Raw genomic sequence first — 27,498 nt, 5'->3', positions numbered from 1 at the left:
AGGTCTTGAGAATTAGGGTTTGGAGGAATGGGGAATTAACTATAAATCCAAAATTCCTCCCCTGTTTGGAAATGTTTATAAACTCTGGACTACCTATTGGATAAAATGCAGACTCCTTAGCCTATCATTTAATTAACTATACAATCTGACCTCAGGTGTTCCTTTCTTCCCCTCCCTACCCTACTCTAAGCACTTGACATTTTGTATCTTTTGCTTTTGTTCATGCTTTTCTTTCCACCTGGAGATTGGAACAGTTTAGACCACTGGAATTAGGTGAACTGAGAATGAGACAGAAGAAGTTCCCAAAGAGAAGGGGGCAAAACTGCAAGCATCCTTTACTTCAGCAGCTGTCACTTTACAAAATTGGTGAAACTGGCAACTAATTACCTCTGGGGGAGCCACATTAAGAAACAGCTGAGAAAACAGAGCTTCCTTACAAAACTAAAAACAGTTACTATATGATCCAGCAATCTCACTCCTGGGCACAAACCCAGAAAAGACAAAAACTAATTCAAAAAGACACATGCATTCCAATGTTCACAGCAGCACTATTTACAATAGCCAAAACGTGGAAGCAACTTAAATGTTCAACAACAAATCAATGAATAAAGAAAATATGGTATATGTACTATGGAATACCACTCAGCCATAAAAAAGAAATTATGCCATTTATAGCAACATGGACAGACGTAAAAAGTAAATCAGAAAGAGAAAGACAAAACATCATATGCTATCACTTATATGTATAATTTTAAAAAACTATACAAATAAACTTATCTACAAAACAGAGACTCACAGACACAGGAAAAAAATTACGGCTACCAAAGGGGAAGGAGGAATAAATGAAGAGTTTGGGATTAACAAAAACTACTGTGTTATATAAAATAAACAACAGGACCTACTGTACAGCACAGAGAACTACATTCCATACGTTATAATAACCTATAATAGAAGAGTCTGAAAAAGAATATATAATGTATAACTGCATCACTTTGAGGTACACCTGAAACTAACACAATATTGTAAATCAACTAGACTTCAATTTAAAAAAAAAGAAAAAAGGAAAACTAGGGAATAGATAGAAATGAATAATTTCACAGTCTTTTGTACAATTTGCCACAATATACATTTAGCTTATTCAATGTTTTTAACTTTGTAAAATCACGCAGAAAAGATATAAAAACTGGTTAACAACCTGTTTCTTCAAGTCACCTTAAAATCAATCACAACATCAGAACAAGTCCTAAAGTCTTGTTCTTCACAGTTCAAGTCAAACAACTACCCAAGGCAACTGTGTTCTTTCTCCCCCCTCATTGTGCAACGAAGTTTAAACCTTTTAAATAGAGAAAAAAAAGGGGGGGATGTCCTTGACTGCAAATCAATATAAATTTATTTATTTTGTTTGTTTGGTTTTTTTTTTTGTTTTTGTTTTTGTTTTGCCTTTTCTAGGGCCGCTCCCGTGGCATATGGAGGTTCCCAGGCTAGGAGTCCAATCAGAGCTGTAGCCACCTGCCTACGCCAGAGCCATAGCAACACGGGATCCGAGCTGCATCTGCAACCTACACCACAGCTCACAACAACACTGGATCCTCAACCCACTGAGCAAGGCCAGGGATCGAACCCTAAACCTCATGGCTCCTAGTCGGATTCATTAACCACTGAGCCACGACGGGAATTCCCAATATAAATTTATTTTTAAATGTAATAAAATAAAGTAATCCCGATTAAAACATATTTCTGGGTCACATATTATTAAAAAAAGAAAATGTTTCAATACGATTCCAAAATGGAAAGTTATCTCTGAGTAATGACTTATATTCTAAATAATTAGTAATTTTCTAAAAATAATTAGTAATTTTCAAAATTTCTAAAATGTTATCTGTATTTTTCTGTAATAAGTTTTTCTTGATGTTACAAAACTGACAAATATTTCTACCTTTACATCCTAATGGACTTAAACTGAGGATTTATTATTTAATAAGCTTTGATTCCTCCTTATATTCTTAATACAAATTACACAAAATAAGTGCCTTCCTCCAAAGAGGTTTCAGCCTAATAAGAGACATGACACAGCATTAAGCTCAGTAACTGCTCAACAAACAGGGTACAGAAAAGTATACTAGTCCTTAAGTTTTACCGCCAAAATTAACTAAAAGTTTGGGAATGTGTATTCTGTCCAATTTCCTACCCCACTTATGGCTTCAATGTGAAAATGCTGCGATACAAGATCCCAAAACAGCCATTAATATTACTAACTAGGGCAGAAATTTACATTGAGAGTCTCATTATAGAGATTTACATTGTAGAAAAAATTAACACAGAAGATACAGCTGTCCCCAAAATACCCATTCTTCAACAACCTTGCTAAAACATGTGTTTGAGAGATGCACACTTTAACCTTTTAAGAATATTTCTAGAATTTTTTTCACATTTCCTTAACAGAAAAGTACAAAACTTTCATTCTTCATAATGATGACTATTTGAAATGTCTCATTTTAGGTTAATCACTTATTGAAGTGTAGTTGCTATATATTACGTAAGTTACAGGTGTGCAAAATAGTGATTCACAATCTTTAAAGGTTATATACTCCATTTATAGCTATTATAAAATATGGGCTATACTCCCTGTGTGGTACAACATATCCTTGTAGCTTATGTTATACCTAATAGTCTGTACCTCTTAATCATGCTGCCCTTCTCCTAGGTTAGTTACATTTTAAAACTTTAAGGGTTTTTGGAGTTCGCATCGTGGCGCAGTGGTTAACGAATCCAACTAGGAACCATGAGGTCGCGGGCCCGATCCCTGCCCTTGCTCAGTGGGTTGAGGATCCGGCGTTGCCATGAGCTATGGTGTGGGTTGAAGACGTGGCTCGGATCCCGTGTTGCTGTGGCTCTGGTGTAGGCTGGTAGCAACAGCTCCGATTAGACTCCTAGCCTAGGAACCTCCGTATGCCGCCAGTGCGGCCCTATAAAGACCAAAAAAAAGAAAAAACTTTAAGGGTTTTGGTTCTTCTTTATTTTTTAGGATCACACCTGCAACAAATGGAAGTACCTCCGCTAGGAGTCGAATCAGAGCTGCAAATGCCGGCCTATGTCACAGCCTCAGCGGATCCAAGCCGCATCTACAACCTACGCCACAGCTTGGGGCAATGCCGGATCCTCAACCCACATCCTCACAAAGACAATACCAGGTCCTTAACCTGCTGAGCCACAATGGCAACTCTTAAGGTGTTTTAACACAGTTTATCACTCAAGAGAAATTCCTATCAGTTCTTAGATTCATCTTAATCATTACACATACTGTTCAAGAAATTTAAAAGCTCATCATGTAACAAAAATGACACTAAGGACTTTGAAGACAGTGTTATTTAATAGGGGAATGTACACCAAACAGGAGACAGGAGATCACTGTTGAGTAAAGTCACTTAACCTGAGCTTCTTTTTCTGTGGCATGAAATTGGACCCTAGGGGCAGGGGCAGTACACATATACAGTCCAGGCGATTCACAGAACTCAAGTGGAGCCAATTCACAGACTTCTTAAAGGTCTACATATCCCAGGTTAAGGTAATTTGTACTTGGTTCTCAGCCAGCTCTAAAACTTGAGTGTTTCTATTTCAGGTATTTTTAGCAATAAAGCCAGAAGGTAACTGAACAAAGGGGAGAAAAAGAAAAAAGTTCTAACAATAAAAGCGTGATCAACAGCACTAAGAGAAGTCCATCAAACTCAAGATTCTTTAAACATGCCATTTCTCTCAACTACAAAATTGTCAAACACTAAAAAACTGATAATGTTCACGACTGCAATGTTTTTTCACAAGATTGTATTTTGTTCCTTTATAAACAAGAGTCCCGACACAGATCCTCTTCCAAGAAAAACTACAAAGGCATTGCAGAGACTTTCAGTGAGTCTTCTTCCCTGGGCTTTAGGTTTAGGACTTTCTTTTGCCTCTCTCTGCCCTTCCTTCTGTGGCCCTTGTATTCATCCTTCAGTGTATTTTCCCTCATTTTGATGGACATATCCTTCAGTAGCTTTCCAAAAAGGGGTAAATAGAAATAATTTTTTAAGATCTGGCATGCCCCCATAATGCCTTTATACTGCTTTCATACTTGATTGCACAAATGGTTGGGTTCTAGGCAAGAAGTCATCTTCCCTCAGAATTCCAAAGGCATTGCTCAACTATCTTCCCAGTTCTGATACCGCTGTTGAGAGGTCAATGTTATTTCTTTTCGTTCTTTTTTTTTTTTTTTTTTTTTTTGTGGCTGCCCCGAGGCATATTGAGTTCCCAGGCCAGGGATCAGATCTGAGCCAAGTTGACCTAGCCTGGGAACTGCCATATACCACAGGTGTGGCCCTTAAAAAAAAAAAAGACACAGTATTGAATCATTTTTATCTAACACTAATATGTATCCTGGTTTGCATCCAGGTTTTGTGGAGCCTGGAGTTTATATAATTTGGGGGCCCCTACTTTAGAATAAGAATACAGGGAGTTCCCATTGTGGTTAACAAAGACGACTAGGAACCATGAGGTTGCGGGTTCGATCCCTGACCTTGCTCGGTGGGTTAAGGATCCGGCGTTGCCCTGAGCTGTTGTGTAGGTCGCAGACTCGGTTTGGATCCAGCGTTCCTGTGGTGTAGGCCGGTGGCTATAGCTCCGATTAGACCCCTTACCCCGGGAACCTCCATATGCCCCAGAAAAAAAAAAGAATAAGAAAACAGAATTAGGTATGAAAGCAAATATTCCACTTCAAGTAAGAAATCATAAATTTGAACAAGCTGACAAATTTCACAAACATAAAAACCAGAAAGTAATATTTTGTTAACTGACACAACCTATAACATTTTTTTCCCCAAGTTTTCTGGCTATATACTCTTAGAGTACCTTTTCCCATATGATTTTTTTTTTTTTGCAATTTGTTTTATTGAGATAGATGTAACATAACACAAAATTGACCATTTTAAATTGTGCAACTCAACGGTTTTTAATATATTCCAACAATGCTATACAACCATCACCACTATCTAATTCCAGAATATTTTCATCATCTAGAAACAAACCCCATACCTGGAAGTCTTTCCCAATTCTCCCTTTCCCCTGGCAACCACCAAAATATTCTGTATCTTTACAGATTTTCCAACTAGAACTACGTGATATCTGACCCTTTGCGTACAGCTTCTTTCATTCAGCATAATGTTTCTGAGGTTCATTCATGTTGTAGCCTGTATTAGTACTTCATTCCCTTCTATAGGTGAATACTACTCCATTGTACAGATATAGCACATTTTGTTTATTCATCAGTTAATGAACATTTGGTTGGGCTGTTTCTACCCAACTATTTGGCTATTATGAATAACGCTACTATGAATGTTTGTGTACAAGGTTTTGTGTGAACACATGCTTTCAATATAGTTATATAGAAAACACGGTCACTGCCATGGTACAGGTTCAATCCCTGCGCCAGGAACTTCCACATGCTGTGGGTTCTCCCCCAAAATAAATTAATTAGTTACATAAATGAAAGATTTTATAGTTTTAGCTGTTACATTTAGATCTTTAATCTACTTTGAGTTAATTTTTTTATAGTGTGTGAGAAATGACAGCCCAACTTCATTCTTTACCATGTGGATATCCAGTTGTTCCAACACCCTTTGCTGAAAAGACTAACCTTTGCTCATTAAATGGCCGTGGCACCCTTAACAAAAAAAAAAAAAAAAAAAAATCAACTGAACATAGATGTATGAGTTTATTTCTGGACTCTTGATTCTATCCACTGACCTGTATGTCACCCCTTATACCAATATCATATTTTCCCATGAGTTTTATAATGTTATCTTCTATAGAGATAATGGAAAAATAACTCAGTCCTTTCTCTAGCATAGTTGAACACATTTTTGTTGTTGTAAAACTTAGAAAAGTTTCTTTTAGCACAGGGCCATTATTGGTAATGTTATGTAAACTTTTAGGATTGTGGTCAAACTTGGGAAAACTATTAACAAGTCTCTTTCACATGAAGCTTTAAGATGCAGGAGAATATTTCACAGACTGGCCTTTTGGCATCAAACTTCGTTTTTCCTACACTAACCACATACTTCAGGTGCCAGATGCCATGAGATATAATCCTATGCTCTATCATCTCTACCCCTGCATGTTTATGTCACAATGCCAAATGAGTTAATACAATGTGCAGTATTCCTAGAAACCATCCCCATTCTGGGATGGCTAGCAATACCTTGACTGTACATGAAGAGACTATGAGCCATATAAACATATCCTCCTAAAACCCAACTAAATGTATCCCCAAGTCAGTTTTTCCACAGCCAGATGTCCAAAATACCTACAGCCATTCCAGTGCCACCAACATGAGAAGTATAATAGAAGGGAAATAGGTATCTTAACTGATTGTGGTTGAAATATTGTACATTTGCAAATCCTTCATAACCATGTGACAATGTACAGGAAATGTTTCTTGATCTGGGCATTGGTTATGTAGGTGTGTTAAGTGTATGAAAAGTTTTAAGCTACACACTGCACACTTATAATTTTTGTACTTTTTCTGTATGTATAATGAATGCCAATAAAACAATTTTTTTAATTGACTATGTAAACTCATTTCCAGGGCGCTTCCCAAGCCCTTAGAATCCTAAAGTTAAGCTTCATTAGTTTCACAGTAAACTCATCTCTATATTTAGCAAACTAGATGCACAAGATGTGGTTCTAGTACCACCTTGGAGACCTGGATCTTTCCAACTAGCCATGGAACTTAGAGAAGATACACATGACCTCCCTGAGAAAGTTACTCACTTAAAATGGGGAGAAGGTTAGTACAAACTCTAAGGCATCTTTCTGGTAGTTGTTATTCTGCCAATAATTATTTAGAGTACCTCCTAAGTGTTTATATTACAGTAGGCAAATGAAACACACACAGTCTCTGCCCTGCAGGAGCTCCCAATCTACCAGAGATAAAAGCTAAGGAAATCTGAAAAAAGTATGGAATTTAGTTAATAATATCTGTCACTGGGAGCTCCTGCTGCAGCTTTGAGGGTTACAAACCCAATTAGTATCCATAAGGATGCAGGTTCAATCCCTGGCCTTGATCAGTGGGTTAAGGATCTGGTGCTGTGGGATCTGGATCAGATTCCACATGGCTATGAAGTAGGCTGGCAGCTGCAGCTCCAATTTGACCCCTGGTCTGAGAATTCCCATATGCCACAGGTGCGGCCCTAAAAGCAAAAATCATCATCTGTCACTATTGATTTTTTTCTTTATATATATATTTTTTTCTTTTCTTTTTTTTTTTTTTGTTTTTGTTTTTTAGGGCTGCACCCATAGCATATGGAAGTTCCCAGGTTGGGGGTTGAATTGGAGCTACAGCTGCCAGCCTATGCCACAGCAACTCCAGATCTGAGCCACATTATCTGTGACCTACACCACAGCTCACTCCAACACCAGATCCCCTACCCACTGGATACTAGTTGAATTCATTTCCGCTGAGCCATGAGAGGAACTCCTGATGAATTAATTGTGACAAATGTAAAATCAGTAATAGGGGAAACTGGATAGGGAGTATACAGAAACTGAAAATTCTTCCCAGTTTTTCTGTAAATCTAAAACTAATCTAAAATTTAAAGTTTTTTAAAAGACAATAAACACAAAGAAATGAATATGAATATAAATCATAATCAAGTCCTCTGAAGTTAACAGTATACTGTGATAGAGAATAATGAGGGTAGAATCTACTTTAGACACAGTATTTAGGAGCTCTTTGAAATGATAAACCAAGACAGAAAAAGTAATTAAGTTAACTGGAGTAAAAAGATCCCTGCTGAATTCCTGCTGTGGCACAGTGGGTTAAGAATCCCACTGCAGGAGTTACCTTTGTGGCTCAGCAGTTAACAAACCCAACTAGGATCCATGAGGTTGCAGGTTCAATCCCTGGCCTCGATCAGTGGGTTAAGGATCCAGTGTTGCCATGAGCTGTGGTGTAGGTTGCAGATGTGGCTCAGATCCCTCGTTGCTATGGCTGTGGCGTAGGGTGGCAGCTGTAGCTCAGATTCAACCCCTAGCCAGGGAACTTCCATATGTCGCACCCGAGGCCCTAAAAAGCAAAAAAAAAAAAAAAAAAAAAAAAAAAAAATCCCACTGCAGCAGTTCAGGTTCAGGTTACTATGGAGGGGCAGGTTCAATCCCCAGACTGGTGCAGTGGGTTAAAGGATCCTCAGTGCAGTTACAGCTCAGATTCGATCCCTAAATCCAAGAACTTCCAAATGCCCCAGGTGTGACCATTTAAAAAAAAAAAAAAAAATCCCTGCAAAAAAAAGGGGATGGAGAGGCCTTCACGTAGGAAAAAGACTGGCCTTTTCAAGAAATCAAAACACTATCAAGGTTACTAAAAGGATAATGAGCAAAGGAAAGATCAGTCAGCAGGGCCAGATTATACAGAATCTTGTGCAAATAATGTCTATTTTACTCAAAACATAATGGAAAGCCATTGGAAAGCTTGAAGCAGGGGAGTAAAATTTTCCAATTTATATTTTCTTTTTTAATTTATGAAACTGCTCCATGGAGAATGGATCATAAAAGGGTTAAAGAAAAATCATGCAGGGAGTTCCCATTACAGCTCAGCAGTAGAACCAGACTAGTATCCATGAGGATGCAAGTTTGACCCTGGCCTCGCTCAGTGGGTTAAGGATCCAGCATTGCAGTGAGCTGTGGTGTAGGTCACAGACTTGGCTCCGATCTGGCGTTGCTGTGGCGTGGTACGGGCTGGCAGTTGCAGCTGCATTTTGACCCCTAGCCTGGGAACTTCCATGTGCCACAGGTGCAGCCCTAAAAAGCAATAAGAAAAACCATGCAGGCCTGCATACCTGATGAGGGAGGACTGAAATTCTTTGATTATTAGCCCTGAATTATAATATTTTTTCAATATAAAAATCATTCCAGAGAATTAAGTACTTGAATTCACATATTTCCCTAAAATATTTTATTCAAATAATACCTGCATTCTTTCTTTTTACCAGTCTGCCTCTGTTTCCATTGAGTATCTTTTTCATCCTTTACCAAATTAATTTATGGATTTTTATACTTCAACAGCAAATTATAACTCTTCTAGAAACTGTTGAACATTTTTATGCCATTTCTCTATAATAAAATTCCTGAAAATTTCAAAAGCAGAACATTTAAATAACTAAATTATAAAAGCTGGAAAACAGTATGTATTAGAATAGGATACCATGGAGTCCAACCCCTAAAACAAAAGAAGCAGCAGTAGCTACCACCGCTATCACCTATAACAATTTTTAAAATGGCTGCAAATTCTCTGCCATTTTCTTCAAGAGATGGAATCTATGTTCTTTCCCCTTGAACCTAGAAGAGCCTGTAACTCACTCACTATAATCAACAAAATACAACAAGGACTTTTCTAGGCTAAATCAGAAAAGGAGATGCAACTTTCACCTTGTTTCCTGACAATTTCTGCTGGTGGCCTATGTAGTCACATTAGCAGTTTAACTGCCCTGGAGCTGCCATAAACTAACCTGTGCAGTAAAACCACACAGCGTGGCCATTAGATGCCCTGAAGAGAGATAAATGCCTAGCCAGCCCTCAGCTATTCCAGCTCCAGCCACCATCTGAATAAAATACATGGCAGACTATGAGCCAAAACCACCCAGCAGAGACCTTTCCAAAGTCCTGACCCACAGGAAACACGAGAGATAATAAAAATTGTTTGTTTTTTAGGCCTTTAAGTTTTGGAGTAATTTTTATGCAGCAATTCTAACAAGCCTTGCAGCAAAGATATGACAATTTAGTTCAACTAACTGGGAGGAAAGGAAGAACTGGCTAGCAATAACGTTGAATTTTCCAATAGAGGCCAGCTTTCATTTATTTAAGAGATTTGAAAAAGCAACAGAATAACCCAGAGAAAGTCTAATAATAAGTAAGGCACATTCTTCCTGAAATCAGTATAATTGTACGGCCTTACAGCCTCTACAGATTGTTTCCCTGCATCATAATTCTCCCACAGTAAAACAAAGTTCATAAATACACTTAACATGCCACTGAGCAGCCAAATCAGAGTCTTGCATTATAATCCTTCTAAACATAGAAGTTATCTATCTATTATGGCCTAAATTAATTCCTGGCCTTTCTTCAACCAAAATGAGTCAATTATTGCAGAAGCATCAAAACTGCCAAACAGAGCAAAAATTATTAGATGTACTCTTTGAACTAAAAATCACCACAGATTACTAGTAAGCAGGACAAATCTTTTAAATTATGTCTCTCGTTCATCTCTTTTTTGAACTTTCAGTCATTTAATTAACAAATTATCTAATGAGCACTGTGGGTAGGCCAATATGAATAAGAACTAGTTCACAGCTACAGAGGAGCTCACAGTGCTGTGAAGGAAATATCAATTACGACTAATGAATTTTAAGTCAGTATAATAAATAACACAATGAAGTATGTTAACATATTGTAGGAATATAAATAAAGATATTCTAGATGTTTCTATGTACTCCTTCAGATCCATTCCCCATCCTTTAACCAGCGCTTAGTGTTCTAGGAGGCTGACCTTTATGGATACATGAGCTAGGCTCCCTTACCCCCTGGCTTCATTGTTTGAGAACCAACAGGAAGGGTCTCTAGGTTTCCATGACCACTCTCTCTTTTTCCCTTTCTTGCCCAAAGATGGTGTGACCTGCTACCACTGCTAGTCCTTAGGTACTGCACTATTCCCTTGACTGTACCCATTCATTGTAAGTAGTCCCTTCACAACATTCTTTCACCTTTTGTGAAAATGTTAGCTGTTTTTTATTAGGCCCCCAACCATGAGAGAGGAGCACCTAACTCAGACTAGGGAAGTTGGGAAGACTTCTCAGAGGAGATAATGCTTCAGCTGTCTTAACAGCCCAGTAAATTAGGCAGGACGACTAGGTAAGGAAGAAAGCACTGTAATATAGTCAAAGGAAACAGAACCATTAAAACTTGGAGATGTAAGAAAATTTGAATAACGAAAGGTGAAGAATTCAGGGCGGTAGAATGTAAGGTTATGAAGGGAAACAAGGCTAAAACCAAATCATAAAGGGTTTTTAGATAAAGGTAACAGACCTAGTTTCTATAATAAATTCAAAGAAAAAAGGCAGGCAGAAGAATGGGCCTTTTCTTTAAAAGAGACCTCAGACATACCAGCCAAGTACAATGTGTACATCTTTTCCGCATCCTGATTAGAACAAACGCAACTATAAAAAAGGGGAGGGGAGAAAAAGGTAAAGAAAAATTGGAAATTCATCTCTTCACAAGATGGATGAAGCTTTTTTTCAACTAGTTCATTGTCTATCAGTGAATATTTAAATATTCTATTCCTATTTTTATAAATGTAAGTGATAAGGAACCTTTTTATGATTTTTATTTTTTCCATTATAGTTGATTTACAGTGTTCTGTCAATTTCTACTGTACAGCAAAGTGACCCAGCCATACATATATTCTTTTTTTTTTTTTTTTTTTTTTTTGTCTTTTTGCTATTTCCTGGGCTGCTCCCGCGGCATATGGAGGTTCCCAGGCTAGGGGTCAAATCGGAGCTGTAGCCACCGGCCTACACCAGAGCCACAGCAACGCGGGATCCGAGCCACGTCTGCGACCTACACCACAGCTCACGGCAACGCCGGACCCTTAACCCACTGAGCAAGGCCAGGGACCGAACCCGCAACCTCATGGTTCCTAGTCAGATTCGTTAATCACTGCGCCACGACGGGAACTCCAGCGCCATGACGGGAACTCCTTCTTTTTCTTACATTATCCTCCATCATGGTCCATCACAAGTGACTAGATATAATTTCCTGTGCTACACAGTAGGATCTCATTGCTTATCCATTCCAAATGCCATAGTTTGCATCTATTAACCCCAAAACTCCCAGTCTATCCCACTCCCTCCCGCTTGGCAACCACAAGTCTGTTCTTCAAGTCCATGATTTTCTTTTCTGTGGAAAGGTTCATTTGTGCTGTATATTAGATTCCAGATGTAAATGATATCATACGATATTTGGCTTCCTCTTTCTGACTTCACTTAGTATGAGAGCCTCCAGTTCCATCCATGTTGCTGCAAATGGCATTGTTTGTTTTTATAGCTGAGTAGTATTCCCTTGTGTATATATACCAAATCCTCTTAATCCATGCATCTGTTTATGGACATTTAGGTTGTTTCCATGTCTTGGCTATTGTGAATAGTGTGGCAATGAACATACGGGTGCACATATCTTTTTCAAAGTTTTGTCCAGATATATGCCCAAGAGGGGGATTCCTGGGTCATATGGTAGTTGTATATTTAGTTTTCTGAGGAACTTCCACACTGTTTTCCATAGTGGTTGTACCAATTTACATTCCCACCAACAGTATAGGAGGGTATCCTTTTCTCTACACCCTCTCCAGCATTTGCTATGTGTTGTTAATGACGGCCATTCTGAACAATGTGAGGTGATACCTCATAGTAGTTTTGACTTGCATTTCTCTAATAATTAGTGATGCTGAGCATTTTTTTCATGTGCTTGTTGGCCATGTGCCTATCTTCTATGGAGAAATGTCTATTCAGGTCTTTTGCCCATTTTTCAATTGGGTTGTTGGGTTTTTTGCAGTGGAGCTGTATAATAAGTTGTTTGTATATTTAAGAGATTAAATCCTTGTCAGCTGCATCATTTGATACTATTTTCTCCCATTCCATAGGTTGTCTTTTTGTTGTTGTTTTATGAGGAAACTTATTTTTAAGAAAATTGTTTGTAATGATAAGCTAACAAGCTGATCAGGTCCCTAATTTTGTTGAAATTGAAGGACTGTAAACCACCTTACTTGTGAAGATTCTAGTCATCGGAGTCATTGCCTTCTTGGCAACCTCATCAATATTCTGATTTGTCTCTTTGTGTTGGAAAGGCCTCTTACCATAGGACAATGTACTATCTGGGATGGCCTCAGATGTGCCTTTCTTTTGTAAAGTGAGAGGAAGAAAATATGAAAAACTGAACAATTTTAGAGTCTGAAAATTGAGCTCCCTTAAAAATATACATGGGTTTTCTTTTCTTCTTCTTTTTTTTTTGCAGCAGCACCCCCAGCAAATGGAAGTTCCCAGGTCAGGGATCAAATCCAAGCAGAGCTGTGACTTACGCCACAGCTACAGTTCATTCTTTTATTTCACCCTCATTGTGTGTAACACTCTCTCACTGACTGTTCAGTTATTTCATCCATCGAGTCTTGTTTGTTTACACTCCAAGTTCCCTGAAAGATCAGAGTCCAAACCTTTTCTTGAAATCCCAGAACCTACACCTCAGGGTAAGGTTCATGTAAGACTCTCAACAAATATTTAATATGTAAATATCTCATCACCATTCCAAGTCCTCTTTCTAGTTGGAGAAAAAAAGACAAGAGAGAAACTCTGGAAATCAGAAGAAACTTGAAATATCATCACCAACCCTATTTTAAAGTAAAAAACTGGTTTACTATCTAAGCTTTACCACCTATCTAAAATAAGGAAGATTCAAAATAGCTGGGAAATAGAAAACTAAAATGTATAAAGATTCATATTTTACTGCAAAATACTTTTGGTACAACTAGCCTCATTTCTACAGGATGGAACAGTTGTATTAATTGTTCCCTCAAAAATCTATTACTATTCTCTGGAGTTCCCGTCGTGGCGCAGTGGTTAACGAATCCGACTAGGAACCATGAGGTTGCGGGTTCGGTCCCTGCCCTTGCTCAGTGGGTTAACGATCCGGCGTTGCCGTGAGCTGTGGTGTAGGTTGCAGACGCGGCTCGGATCCTGTGTTGCTGTGGCTCTGGCATAGGCTGGTGGCTACAGCTCCGATTAGACCCCTAGCCTGGGAACCTCCATATGCCTCGGGAGCGGCCCAAAGAAATAGCAAAAAGACAAAAAAAAAAAAAAAAAAAACCTATTACTATTCTCTTCATAACATTCAAGAAAAAATTTCATCACATAAAAGATTATCATTTCACTTTCACTGGTTTAGAGTCCCTATTATGTCAGGATCTGAATAGCAATTAAATCAGATAATAAAAAATAAGCAAAATTAAAAAAAAAAAGATGGTGGCACAGTGGGTTAAGGATCCAGCATTGTCACTACAGCTACTCAGGTTGTTGTGACATGGGTTAGGATCGCTACTCCCAGAACTTCCCTATGCCATGGGTGCAGACAAAAAAAAAAAAAAAAAAAGATAACAAATGAGAAAAAGTTAAACTACAGAGTTCTGAAAAAAATTATCTTCCCAATATTGTCAGACTAGTTACATATGTGAATTTCTTAGATGACACTACAAAAATAGATCTTTTTACAGTGACTATCCAATTGCTCTTCACTTTGTTAGGAAATAAATTTTGCAGAGTGCAAAAAAAGAGTTCTATCATGTCAAAGAAATGGCAAAAAGCCAAAAAAAAAAAAAAAAAGAAAGCTTATCTTATGGTATAGATTTTTATTAGAAGCCAGTGTCAGCTTTGACAATTTCTAATTCTCCAACTCTATTTCAAAAACTCTTATTTACATTTTGGGTTTTAGTTTGAAAGGTCTTAACTCACTGCTGACCTCTACTTGTGCAGAAATATCCCCATCTACTGACAAGAGATGAAACTGCAGGCTATTTTTGAAAGTACAAACCAGCTACAGGAACTTGGATCCAAAAATTTCTCCCAACTCCAAAATCCTGAGCCATTTCAAACTATTCTCCAAAACTTTTCCACTTCTTACCAAAAATAGGGCTGGGGGGACAAAATTAATTGTTTAAATGTTTGCTATATTAAGATAAAACTATAAAGTAGCTAATTTAACTATATGAATTCTTTATAACACACTTGTGCCCCAAGGTGTACAAAATATTTATGTTTTTTTTTTCTTTCTAGAGCCACACCCACGGCATATGGAAGTTCCCAGGCTAGGGGTCAAGTCAGAGCTGTAGCTGCTGGCCTACGCCACAGCCACAGCAATGTCAGCTCCACGCCTCATCTTCGACCTGCACTGCAGCCCAAAGCAACACCCTTAACCCACTGAGCAAGGCCAGGAATCGAACCTGCGTCCTCATGGGTGCTAGTCAGATTTGTTTCCTCTGAGCCACAACAGGAACTCCTAGGCCTATTTTTTAAGACATGATTTCATTTAGGTCAATACCTATTTTAACCATTATTAACATTGTACTTGCTCTCCTATAAGGCAGCATATAATTGGTTATGACTACTTTATTTAAAATACAATCTTTGGCATTCCCACTGTGGCATAATGGCATCGGCGGCATCTCGGCAGTATCAGGACACAGGTTCAATCAGCAACCCAGCACAGTGGGTTAAAGGATCCAGCAATGCGGGAGCTGTGGTGTAGGTTGCAACTACTGCTTGGATCTGATCCCTGGCCTGGGAACTCCATATGCCTCAGGGCAGCCAAAAAAGAAAGGGAAAAAAAAAAAAAACAATCTTTGATCTACAATGTCAAAATATAGGAATTCCCGCTGTGGCACAATGGATTAAGAATCTGACTGCTGGAGTTCCCATCGTGGCTCAGGGGAAATGAATCTAAGATCCATGAGGACGCAGGTCTGATCCCTGGCCTCGCTCAGTGGGTTAAGGATCTGGCGTTGCCTTGAGCTGTGGTGCAGGTCGCAGACTCAGCTTGGATCTAGCATTGCTGTGGCTGTGGTGTAGGCCAGCAACTAGCTTAAAAAAAAATAAAGAAAGAAAGAATCTGACTGCAGTGCTTCTGATTGCTGTGGAGGTTCGGGTTCAATCCCTGGCCAGAAGCAGTGGGTTAAAGGATCCAGCACTGCAGCATCTGTGGCAGAGGTCACAGCTGCAGCTTAGATTCAATCCCTGACCCAGGAACTTTCAAATGCCACAGGTGCAGCCATTTAAAAAAAAGTCAAAATACATTAACCTAATTCTCTAAAGCCTGAACAGTATTTCTCACATAGATTATTTCTTGTTTTAGCAGGATTCTAAAATAAATAACAATGTCATTTTAAACATGCATTTATAATTAAAAGCACAGGCACCAAGAAAATAAAAGATTTGCTTAAAGGCACAAAACTTATCAGTGGCATAACTAGGATCTGAACCCAAATTTTCTCCTTCCACAACATCCCAACCGCCTTCCACAAAAACGGTAAATAAGGTCTACATTATGGATGTCTGCTTTGTGACAGTTCCCAGGAATGCACTGTGGTCAAATAAAAAAATCTGCATAGATGTTAATACTACTGTTTCTTCATTTCTCTTAAAGAAAAAAAGTTACAAAATGTAAGTCTAAAAAGCCATAACACAGGTACAACCATTATGGAAAAGAGTATGGAGGTACTTTGAAAACTAAATACAGAATTACCATATGACCCAGCAATCGCACTCTCAGGCATACACCCAGACTAAACTTTCCTTGAAAAAGACACTGATATGTTCACTGCAGCACTATTCACAATAGCCAAGACATGGAAACAATCTAAATGTCCATCAACAGATGAATGGATTAAGAGGATGTGGTATATACACACAAGGGAATACTACTCAGTAATAAAAAAGAACAAAATAATGCCATTTGCAGGAACACGGATGGAACTGGAGACTCTCATACTAGGTGAGGTCAGTCAGAAAGAGGAAGCCAAATATCATATGATATCACTTATATCTGGAATCTAATATAAGGCACAAATGGACCTTTCCACAGAAAAGAAAATCATGGACTTGGAGAACAGACTTGTGGTTGCCGAGGGAGAGGGAGTAGGACAGGCTGGGAGTTTGGGTTAATAGATGCAAACCATTGCCTTTGAAATGGATAAGCAATGAGATTCTCTGTATAGCAGAGGGAACTATATCTAGTCACTTATGATGGAGCATGATAGTGTAAGAAAAGGAATGTATGTATGTATGTGTGACTGGGTGACCTTGCTGTACAGTAAAAAATTGGCAGAACAGTATAAACCAGCTATAATAGAAAAAATAAAAATCACTTTAAAAAATTAAAAAATAAAAAAACTATAACCCAACCCACATTTAACAGTTATATTCTTTCTTTTATATATCGCCACATTTTAAATGTGTTTATTCTCTTATCCCACCTTTTTCCAAAAAATGATTTTAAGGGGCTCACTTAAGAAAGCTTACTGAATAGAAACTTCAAGTCATACTTACTGTAATCCACTTTCATCAGAAGAGATAAAATAATAACAATAAACTTTTTAAAGGTTTATAATTGAAAATGTGAAAAGAAAAATACTGAACCCAAGCTAGGTTTATTCTGATTTCTTATATTTCCATTCATGGTACCATATAATTTTTTTTAAATGTCTGACACATGTCAAGAAATTGAGTAGTTCCCACTGTGGTGCAGTGGGTTAAGAATCCGAATGTAGGAGTTCCCGTCGTGGCGCAGTGGTTAACGAATCCGACTAGGAACCATGAGGTTGCGGGTTCGGTCCCTGCCCTTGCTCAGTGGGTTGAGGATCTGGCGTTGCCGTGAGCTGTGGTGTAGGTCGCAGACGTGGCTCGGATTCCGCGTTGCTGTGGCTCTGGCGTAGGCCGGTGGCTACAGCTCTGATTCAACCCCTAGCCTGGGAACCTCCATATGCCGCGGAAGTGGCCCAAGAAATAGCAACAATAACAACAACAACAACAAAAAGACAAAAAAAGACAAAAAAGACAAAAAAAAAAAAAAAAAAAAAAGAATCCGAATGTAGGGGCTTGTACTGCTACTGAGACACAGGTTTGATACCCAGCCTAGCACAGTAGGTTATAAAGATCTGGCATTGCCACGGCTACAGCTTAGATTCAATCCCTGGCCTGGGAAATTCCATATGCCACAGTTGCAGCCATAAAATAAAAAAAATAAATAAAATAAAAAAAGGAAATTAATAAATATTTGTTGACTAAATAAATGAAATAATAGCTCTAAAGCATTACAAGCTCCTAAATCATTATGGGGTCCTAAGTTAGACTCAATTATGCTTAAACTGTTATCAAAATATTATGAAAAGTTTCATCAATGTTTAAAGTCAGAAGACAAGTTAAAGCTACAGTAATAAAGAAAGTGTGAATTACGTGCACTCCAGTGATCAATGCAGCGCTATATGCAATAGCCAAAACATGGAAACAACCTAAATGTCCATCAACAGAAGAGTGGATCAAGAAGATGTGGTACACATACACCATGGAAAGAAATAATGGCATATGCAGCAACATGGATGGACCTAGAAATTATCATGCTAAGTGAAGTCAGTCAGACACCAACATCAAATGTTATCACTAACATATAGAATCTAAAAAAAAGGACTCAATGAACTCTTTGCAGAACAGATACTGACTCACAGACTTTGAAAACGTACGGTTTCTAAATGAGACAGGTTGAGGGGTGGTGGGATGCACACAGGTTGAGGGTTTGGGATGGAAATGCTATAAAATTTGGTTGTGATGACTGCTGCACAACTATAAATGTATTAAAATTCACTGAGTAATAAATAAATATGGAAGTGTGAATTATAAACAATAAACTGGGACATTCTCTAGTGGTACAGCAGATTAAGAATGTGGAGTCACTGCAGGTGCTCGGGTCAATGCTGTGGTGAGGGTCCAGTCCCTGGCCTGAGAACTTCCATATGCCACAGGTGCAGCAAAAAAACTTATAAAGAATAGAACTATAGGTAAAATGAACAGAAGGGAGTATAAAAATAGAATATGTATACTGTCAACTGATTTTTAGCCAAGGTACCAAGACAATCCAAAGGAGGAAACAAAAGCATTTTAACAAATGGTGCTAGGAAAATCAGATATCCATTAAAAAAAAAAAGAACCTGACCCTTACTTCTCACAGCATATTAAAAAAATTTACTATGACCCAACAATCCTACTCATTTGCCCAAGAGAAATAAAAACATGTTCACAAAGAGAAGTGTACCCAAATGTTCATAGAGGCTTTATTCATAAAGGTCCCAAACTGTTACGGCTATTTGTGAATGGATAAACAAAATGGGATATGTGTGTACAATGCAATATTCCTTAGGAATGAAAGAACAAACAACTGATATACAATATGGATGGATCTCAAAAGCGCTACATATACTAAGTGAAAGAAGACTGACCCAGAAGACTACATTCTGTGATTCCATTTACTTAAAATTCTAGAAAAGGCAAAACTATAGCAACAGAAAGTCAATCAGTGCTTGCCAACGACTGGGAAAGGGAGGAGACTGGCTGTGAAGGGGCACAAGGAAACTGGGGAAGAAAGAAGAAAAGCCATTTGGGCAATCATCTGTGTAGGAATTCCTACCTAAAATGAATCATCAAGATTTATTTTAAAAATTAAGTTTCATGTCTGCTGTCAATTTTTAGTAAGCAACCTAACAAAACTACCAAACTGAAAAAAAAACACATGTTGAAACTTAATTCATATCAAATGTGATTTTTTAAAAAGCAGTCAATGCCTTCAGAAGTTATCCTACAACAAACAAAATTCTTCACTTTGTTCAATTATACATTAGAGGAAAAATCCAAAATAAATTTAAAAATTTTAATGTTAACATTCAACTGTAAAAATGCCAAATACTTCTATCTGGAAAACTAGCATTAGGGAAATATTAGTAGGCTTAGTGTTCAGCAAAGTTGCTCTAATCAAACAAAAATACATATGACTACAATCCTAAATACAAGCCAATAACTAAGATTAGAAAATACAATGGAAATGCCACAAATATAAGTTAGCTGAAATTATATTAAAACATAGGAAGAAAACTATGACATTATCCTGAACGATATGGACAACTTGAATAAACGTAAAAACAAAGCATGTTCCTAGGTAGGAAAACTAAATATACTTAAATACCTCCTTTTCCCAAAGTAATACAATTCTCATTACAATCTCAATTAAAAAAAATTTTTTTTTTGTCTTTAGTCTTTTTAGGGCTGCACCCGAAGCATATGGAGGTTCCCAGGCTAGAGGTTGAATGGGAGCTACACCTGCCACCTACACCACAGTCCATGGCAATGCTGGATCCTTAACCCACTGAGCAAGGCCAGGGATCAAACCTGAATCCTCATGGATACCAGTCGGATTCATTAACCACTGAGCCACAACGGGAACTCCTCAATGAAATTCTTTTTAAACTTAACAATTTTAGTATATAAAATAGATAATTAACAAAGCACAGGGAAATCTACTCAGTAATCTGTAGTAATCTATTTGGGAAAAAAGAATGGATATATGTGTACATATAACTGATTCACTTTGCTGTACACGTAAAACTAATACAATAGTGTAAGTCAACTATCCTCCAATAAAATTTAAAAAATAAAAAAAATTAATTTCAATATTCATGTGGAAAAGTAAATAAACATAGCAAAAAAATTTCTGGCACAATGAGAACATTAAACTAAATTATAAAGCTACAATAAAGAAAAGAGTATGGCACTGAACAGAGATAATTATTTCAACTAATTTGTAACATAACTAAAATGATATTATATCACTATGGAAAAGAAGAACTGGTTAATAAATAATTGCTATTCAGTCATCTCATCATGTAGGGGAAAATATCTTCCGAAATCATTTTTAAAAACCCTAAAACAGCTGTGGTGCAATGAATTAAAGGTCAGGCATTGTCTCTACACCAGCTTTAGTTGCTATGGAGGTGGGGGTTTGATCCCTGGTCTGCAGCAGTGGGTTAAGGATCTAACATTGCCACAGCTGTGGTACAGGTTGCAGCTGTGGCTTGGATTCAGTCAGTCCCTGATCTGAGAATTTCCATATGCCTCAGGTGCAGCCAAAAAACAAAACAAAACAAAACAAAAACCCACGAAAACAAAGTGCTCCCTCATGGTTCAGTAGGTTAAGGATCCGGCATTGTCACTGCTATAGCTCTGGTTACAGCTGTGGCAAAGGTTCAGTCCCTGGCCCAGGAACTTTTGCATGCCATGGGCAAGACAGACAGCTGGACAGAAGGAAGGAAGGAAGAAAAGTTGGACAGATTTGACTCCTAAAGTAACAAGTTTCTTCATGTCCAAATACAACCAAAATTAAAAAACAGACTGGGGAAAATGTCTGTAACAAATATGATGACAGATTAATATATTTTTAATTATCAGGTAGATCAATAAGAAAAACACAAAAGCCCTAACCAATAACTAGGACAAGACCAAACAAATTAAGAGAAATATAATTAGTAAGCAGACAGGAAAATACTCAACTTCACAAGATAATGTTAAATATTAAATGCCATGAAGTTAGCCAACATCTTTAAAAACAAAAGCCAATTCTTGCAATAGAATAGTAAGAAGGGACACATTTATTCAATGTGCTCTAAATAAGCACAATTCTTTTGGGAGACCACTTGAGGAAAAATTAATCAAGAACCCTAAAAAGAGCTACATCCTTTAATGCAATAGCACTCTCTCTATGGAACCATCCTAAGAAAACAATCCTTTTCAAAAAGGGGGTCACGGAGTTCCCGTCATGGTGCAGTGATTAACGAATCCAACTAGGAACCATGAGGTTGCGGGTTCGGTCCCTGCCCTTGCTCAGTGGGTTAATGATCCGGCATTGCTGTGAGCTGTGGTGTAGGTTGAAGACGTGGCTTGGATCCCGCGTTGCTGTGGCTCTGGAGTAGGCCGGCAGCTACAGCTCCAATTAGACCCCTGGCCTGGGAACCTCCACATGACACGGGAGTGGCCCAAAGAAATAGCAAAAAGACAAAAAATAAAAATAATAATAATAAATAAATAAATAAAATAAAAAAAAATTAAAAAGGGGGTCAGGGTAGTTCCCACTGTGGTAAAATGGGTTAAGGATCTGGTGTTGCCACAGCTGAGGCATGGGTCTCAGCTGCGGCTCAGATTCAATCCCTGGCCTGGTAACTTCCGTGTGCCATGGGTGCAGCCAAAAAAAAAAAAAAAAAAATTATCTACCCCAAGATGTTTATAGCAATTATCTCTAATAACAAAATCTAGAAATAAGGAGCTCCTGTCGTGGTGCAGTGGAAATGAATCTGACTAGTATCCATGAGGTTGCAGGTTCGATCCCTGGCCTCGATCAGTGGGTTAAAGATCCAGCGTTGCTGTGGATTAAAGACCCAGCTCAGATCTGGCATTGCTATGGCTGTGGCGTAGGCTGCAGCTACAGCTCCAACTTGACCCCTAGCCTGGGAACCTCCATATGCCAAGTATGCCCTTAAAAAAAAAAAAAAAAAAAAAAGACACCCTCCCCCACCCCCAAAAATCAAGGAGTTCCCAGGTGGCTCATTGAGTTAAGGATCTGGCATTGTCACTGCTATGGCTTGGGTCACTGCTGTGCCCCGTGTTCAATCCCTGGCCTGGGACCTTCCGCATGTTGTAGCACAGCCAAAAAAAAAAAAACACCCAACCAAACCTCTTGGCAACTTATAACAAAGTCTTAAATGGGTTGGTCCCTGTTTGCAGTCTCATCTCTTGCCACTCACACCCAGTGCATTCGCCATAAAGAACATGTATAAAAACTATGTAAAATAACTTTTATGTTTCCAGCATTCATTCAATAAAATGCCAAAAAGCTCTTAATCCATGCTGAAAACAGGATTCTGCTTTCATGGAGCTTACAGCATAGACAAGAAATGCCATTCAGTGAGTTAGGTCTAAAACTAGAGGAAGAGCCTCTTAGTCAGAGAGGAAAGGTCAACACAAGTCAAGGAAAGATCTATGGATAAGGGTTATCTTGAGCTGAGCCTTAAAAGATGAGCAAGGATCTCAAGGGGCAAGGGTAATTCCAAATAAATGAAATTGTTTTATTTTCCACACAAAATGTCATAACAGGAGATTTGTAACAGGCTTTCTAGATAAACAACTTGAGCTCTGACATGTACTTAAATTAACCTCTCTGAGTGTCTCCTACCTCTTGGAGCTATTATGAGAATTAGAAATAATAATAGATGTAAACTTAATACAGTGTCTGGCACTTAATAAGCATTCAACACATGTCCATTATACAGACACATGAAAATGCTGATTACAACAGTATATTTCAAGGGTTCTGTGTTCTTAGAACAAAGAAAGTAACAGTAAGCAAAAACAAGGGCAGAGGGGAAAAAAAACAGTAAAAAGAGAGTTAAACATGTCGCCATAAGCCAGAATCAAACAGTTCTCTATACACACATGATGATATCCTCACAGTATGCATTACAAGAACACAATAACTTATATTCATAATGATACTGAATCATAAATAAAACATTAAGTTCTGTTAAGTATGGTCTATTCGAATGGAGTAGGGCATATTACATCTTTAAAAGCCCTCAAAAGCTTTAAAAGACATCAAAAGGGCTAAAATAAAAAATTTACATGACTGAATTGTGGACCTTCATTTATCTTGAAAATTGAGTTATATTCTAAAAATGCTAAAATGCATACTAAATAAATGACGTGTTAGTACGCTGTAACAGTTACAGTCCAACTACAGGAAAAAAGTAGAATCCACTATGAAACACATATACACACACACACACACACAGACTCTTTACTCACCAATGAAAACCAAACTACATGAAGAACCTAAGCAGGTTCAGCCCGCCTGCCTGAAGCTTAGACGAGAAGACATAAACTTAAGAGAAAAGAGCTGAGCTTCCTCCTCAGAAACCAATAAAATAAAATGAATTGGGGACATTCAAATCACTAACACACCTAAAACAAGTTATTATGATATGCAGGCCTATTCCTACTTAGAAACCTCGGAAATATAATCAATTTGTAATTTTCGAAGCGTTCAATCAATAAAATACACAGTAAACAATACTAAGATACGAGCATATCTACCATGAGACCTTTAATTTTCCTGTAGCTATAGACAAGGTTAACCTCATTACTACCGGGGATTTTATAAATTAGTAACATGAGGAGCAGCATAACAAAAACATTTAAATTACAAAAAGAACTGCAATAAATGTTCTGGAAAAGTAATCTTATTTCTCCGTATCTAAGAATCTTAAAAATTAGCAATTATACTAAACTGCTTTTTCCAGCATTTGGTTTTCAAAAGCAATGATAATATAAAAAATGCCCAAAATTTTTTAACATAATCAAAGAGTATCTTCTATCTAAATCATTCAAAGAAAAACCTAATCATAAGTAATTGTACACAAACTTCACATTTTATAATCAATTTGCTCCACAAATACTAGTTGAAATTGATAGTTTTACCTTACAGCCCATTTTAATGATCAAGTGTTAATGTGTCATAAAAAAGAAAATAGCTTGATGGACCAAGTCAGATTTTAACTACCAATGACCTGAGGAATCTCAAATTTGGGATTAAATTAGCCCTGCCTTCTTTTCATCAAAAAACACCAAACAATTCGCTAGATGACTGTGGTCTTACAAATAATACGTGGCAAAGTCTAATATCTGTTGTGGGCAGAGAGCTCATGGTTCAAATATTTCTTCTGTTTGTGTGTATGTGAGAGTGCGTGTGAGAGAGAGACAGACAGATACCATGCAAGAACTGTTTACACCTTTCAGTAAAAGGGCACCTCTACATTAAGGATATAATTGAGTAACTACAATTCATAAAGCACCTTGGAATTAAAGGCACTATAAATTTAAAATACTAGCATGGTATTAACTTAAAGCAAAGAACAATTTAAAATCACCTTACAGACCACGTGTATTGTAAACCAAATAAAAATTCAGTATGGAATCCACTTTTTTTTTTAAGTAATTTTCCTCTATTATGGAACCCGGATCTAAATGAACTGTTAAACACTTAGTCTAAAGGTATGCCAAACATTTCTTAAAGTCTTAACAAAGAATCAACCTTTTTTTTTTTTTTTTTAAACAAAATGAGGCCTAGGTTAAATATTTTATTTGGCTTCTCAAGACGGACTGAAAAGTTGGGCACCAGCTCCAGACCAATTCCTGGACGCACATCAAACACAGCCCTGTCATTTATCCAGTCAGTCAAAACAATCTTTTCCATCTAACTCTTTAATGTTTATGTCCTAAAAAGCTGCTAATTGAATCCAGCTCTTGAAATCTATTTGTTAAAATCTATACCATCTAATTTGTAAATGAACAAAAATGAAAAAATACACGTTAACTTTCCTGGCAAAACAGAAGAGAATCTACCATATGTAACCAAAAGGGAGAGGACAATGTTTTTAATATTTGAATGGTTTTCTCTTAAAATATGACATATGACAGAGACAAATTCAAAACAAAACGATTTTAAGAAACTGACAGTATCTCCAACTGTTTTTGCAATTAAGGGGATACAGTGTATTAAAAATTCCTCAGAAAAATCTAAAAATACAAAATCACTCTATAAATTAGCCCAGTATTCCACCTCCCTCCAAAAAATAAGTGTAATCTTTATCCTAACTTTACTCATGACTTTTTATAATGTATCATATGCAGTAAGGAAACCACAGAAAAACACTTTAAGATTAAGTCACACTAAAAACCTGAAACTCATTTTATTTGCAGAAAATCGAAATCCTCATTTTCTCCCTCATTTTCTATTGTGAATATAGCCTAGAAGGAATTAAATGGCCACCAGCCTATTTGATGCTTTTGGCACACCTGGAATCACAGGTTCTTTCCATGATCACGGGCACAAGACTAACTCCAGGGAGGAACAGCAGTAGATAAACTCTAAAGCAACAAAGATCCCTTATAAAGGTTTCCATTGACTCATAGGAAAATAAGGAAACTGAATGGGGGAAATGAAGGGGACAGGCATCCCGCAACCCAGGTTTTCCATTAAGAACCACTCAGTTAATAATTTTTTGTGGGTTTTCCCTAGGGAAAGCAAAACTGTCATGAAAGTAATGTATTTTAAAAATTGCAGCCAACATACAGTCAAGGCTAAATTTTCAAATACCTAATTCAGCTGCACGTTTTTATCTTCAAAGTTCAGCCAGTGGACTGGGATGTGACACACAAGCACTCAATTACAAAATTAGTCCATATAAATCTCAAAGTCTACTGTAGGCGAACATAATTAGTTTATTCTTACACACACCCCCACACACGTACACACAGATTCTCTAAAGAAAGCCATTTTTCTCATGACAAATCCGAATATCAACGTGGGTAATTTATTAACAGTGAATGTTGAAACTAGGAATAAATACACTGGTCTCTACTCTTTTCAAAGCCAAAACAATTTTTCCTTAAAATGGGGTAACATGACCATGTAAGAATATTAAAAAAAATAGCACTGTAAGCAAAACGTACCTGTAACGTTAAAGATTTAATACCCTTGGAATCATAAACACTTCGTAAGAAAAGCCTGCTATCTAGCAACCCTTCCATTCTTTTCCATTTAGAAAGGAAAGGGGTGCAGAGTTGGGAACGAGAAAAACTTTGCTTCGCTGAAGTTTATATGAGCACGTATATAGAAATGTATCCCCCCCAACCCGCAAAATGTGTTTTTAAAGCAGGTCTAGAGCTAGAAGTGAAACACAAGTTCTGCGGCCTACAAGGAACAACCCCAAGCATGTTACCCTACAATCAAACACTTCCAAAACACAGAGTGTACAATGCGCCCGAGTCGTCGGATCAGGCAGACACACCGGAAAAGTCAACCTCAGTCTCCTTCCCTTTCAAAGTCGTGCGTCTCAGGTGTGTGGCACCGGCTGCCGCCGCTGGCAGCAGAGAGGAAAGGTTTTGCAGGCGGGCATAAGTGGGCCAACAAGTTAACAACCAGGGAACACACACACACACCCTCCCGTTAAGCGCTCCATCTTTAAGGAGTGTTTACTGCGCGCAGCCAGCAGCCGGATTCAATAATCCCCGCCGCAGGAGCTCCTCATCCTCTCGACGACCCCAGCTGGGCAGGAGCCCGGGGGCTGCTCCCCGAGGCCCCGGGAGAGAGCCGAGTTTCTTCGCCACGGCTTTTCGACCTCAAAACCTCCCGGAATTCCAATCCGGGACACCCCCCCCCCCAACAAAAGACCCCCGAGTCACCCGTGGCTTTTTTAAGAATTTCCAAACAAGGGAGAGTGGTTTTGCAATTACTCTCCTGAACTAGGCCTTTCACGTCCCCGACCCCCAACTCACCGTTGATCGCGACCCTGGCCCCTCTCAAGGCCACAGGCACCCCCCGCCAGCTTGCTCACCCCACCGGTGCCCCAGCCCGGCTCCCGCCGCCCGCCCAACCCCCTCACCTGTCAGGCGCAGCTTGACGGGCCCGTTCCTCCGGCCCCCGGGGTTAGACATGTCCCCGGCGGCGGGGGCGGCGGCGGCGGGGCTACGGCCCCGACGCGGGGCCCGGAGCCGGCGGGCGGGGCGGGGGCGACGGCGAGGCGCGGCGCAGTCACCACAGCGGCCGGGGCTGGGGCCCGAGCAGCCGGCGCCGCGGCCGCCACGGCCGGAGGGTCCCGGATGTGCCGAGCGTCGTCGCCATGAGCCGCGGAGGGAGCGGGACGCCGAGCTCCCCCCTCCTCCCACTTCTCCTTCCTCCGCCCGGGCCGCACAACAAAGCGGTAGCCGCGGCCGGCCGCGCCGCCTCCGCCCG

The 27,498-nt window shown here is 38.7% G+C and overlaps 1 protein-coding gene across 2 annotated transcripts in view; it reads right to left on the bottom strand.

Moving 5' to 3' along the window:
* SMURF2 (SMAD specific E3 ubiquitin protein ligase 2) overlaps window positions 1-27,269 on the bottom strand; it is a 123,447-nt gene extending 96,178 nt beyond the window's left edge. For both annotated transcript variants that reach the window (XM_021066753.1, XM_021066754.1), the window contains exon 1: window positions 27,149-27,269. In XM_021066753.1, the coding sequence (XP_020922412.1) occupies window positions 27,149-27,200 (52 nt within the window). In that variant the 5' untranslated portion in view covers window positions 27,201-27,269. The remainder of the gene's footprint in view (window positions 1-27,148) is intronic.

This window comes from Sus scrofa, chromosome 12 (assembly GCF_000003025.6).
Source record: "Sus scrofa isolate TJ Tabasco breed Duroc chromosome 12, Sscrofa11.1, whole genome shotgun sequence".
In the NCBI taxonomy this organism is placed as follows: domain Eukaryota; kingdom Metazoa; phylum Chordata; class Mammalia; order Artiodactyla; family Suidae; genus Sus; species Sus scrofa.
The sequence above is the reverse complement of the archived record's forward strand: the minus strand, read 5'-3'. Positions and strand labels throughout refer to the sequence as shown.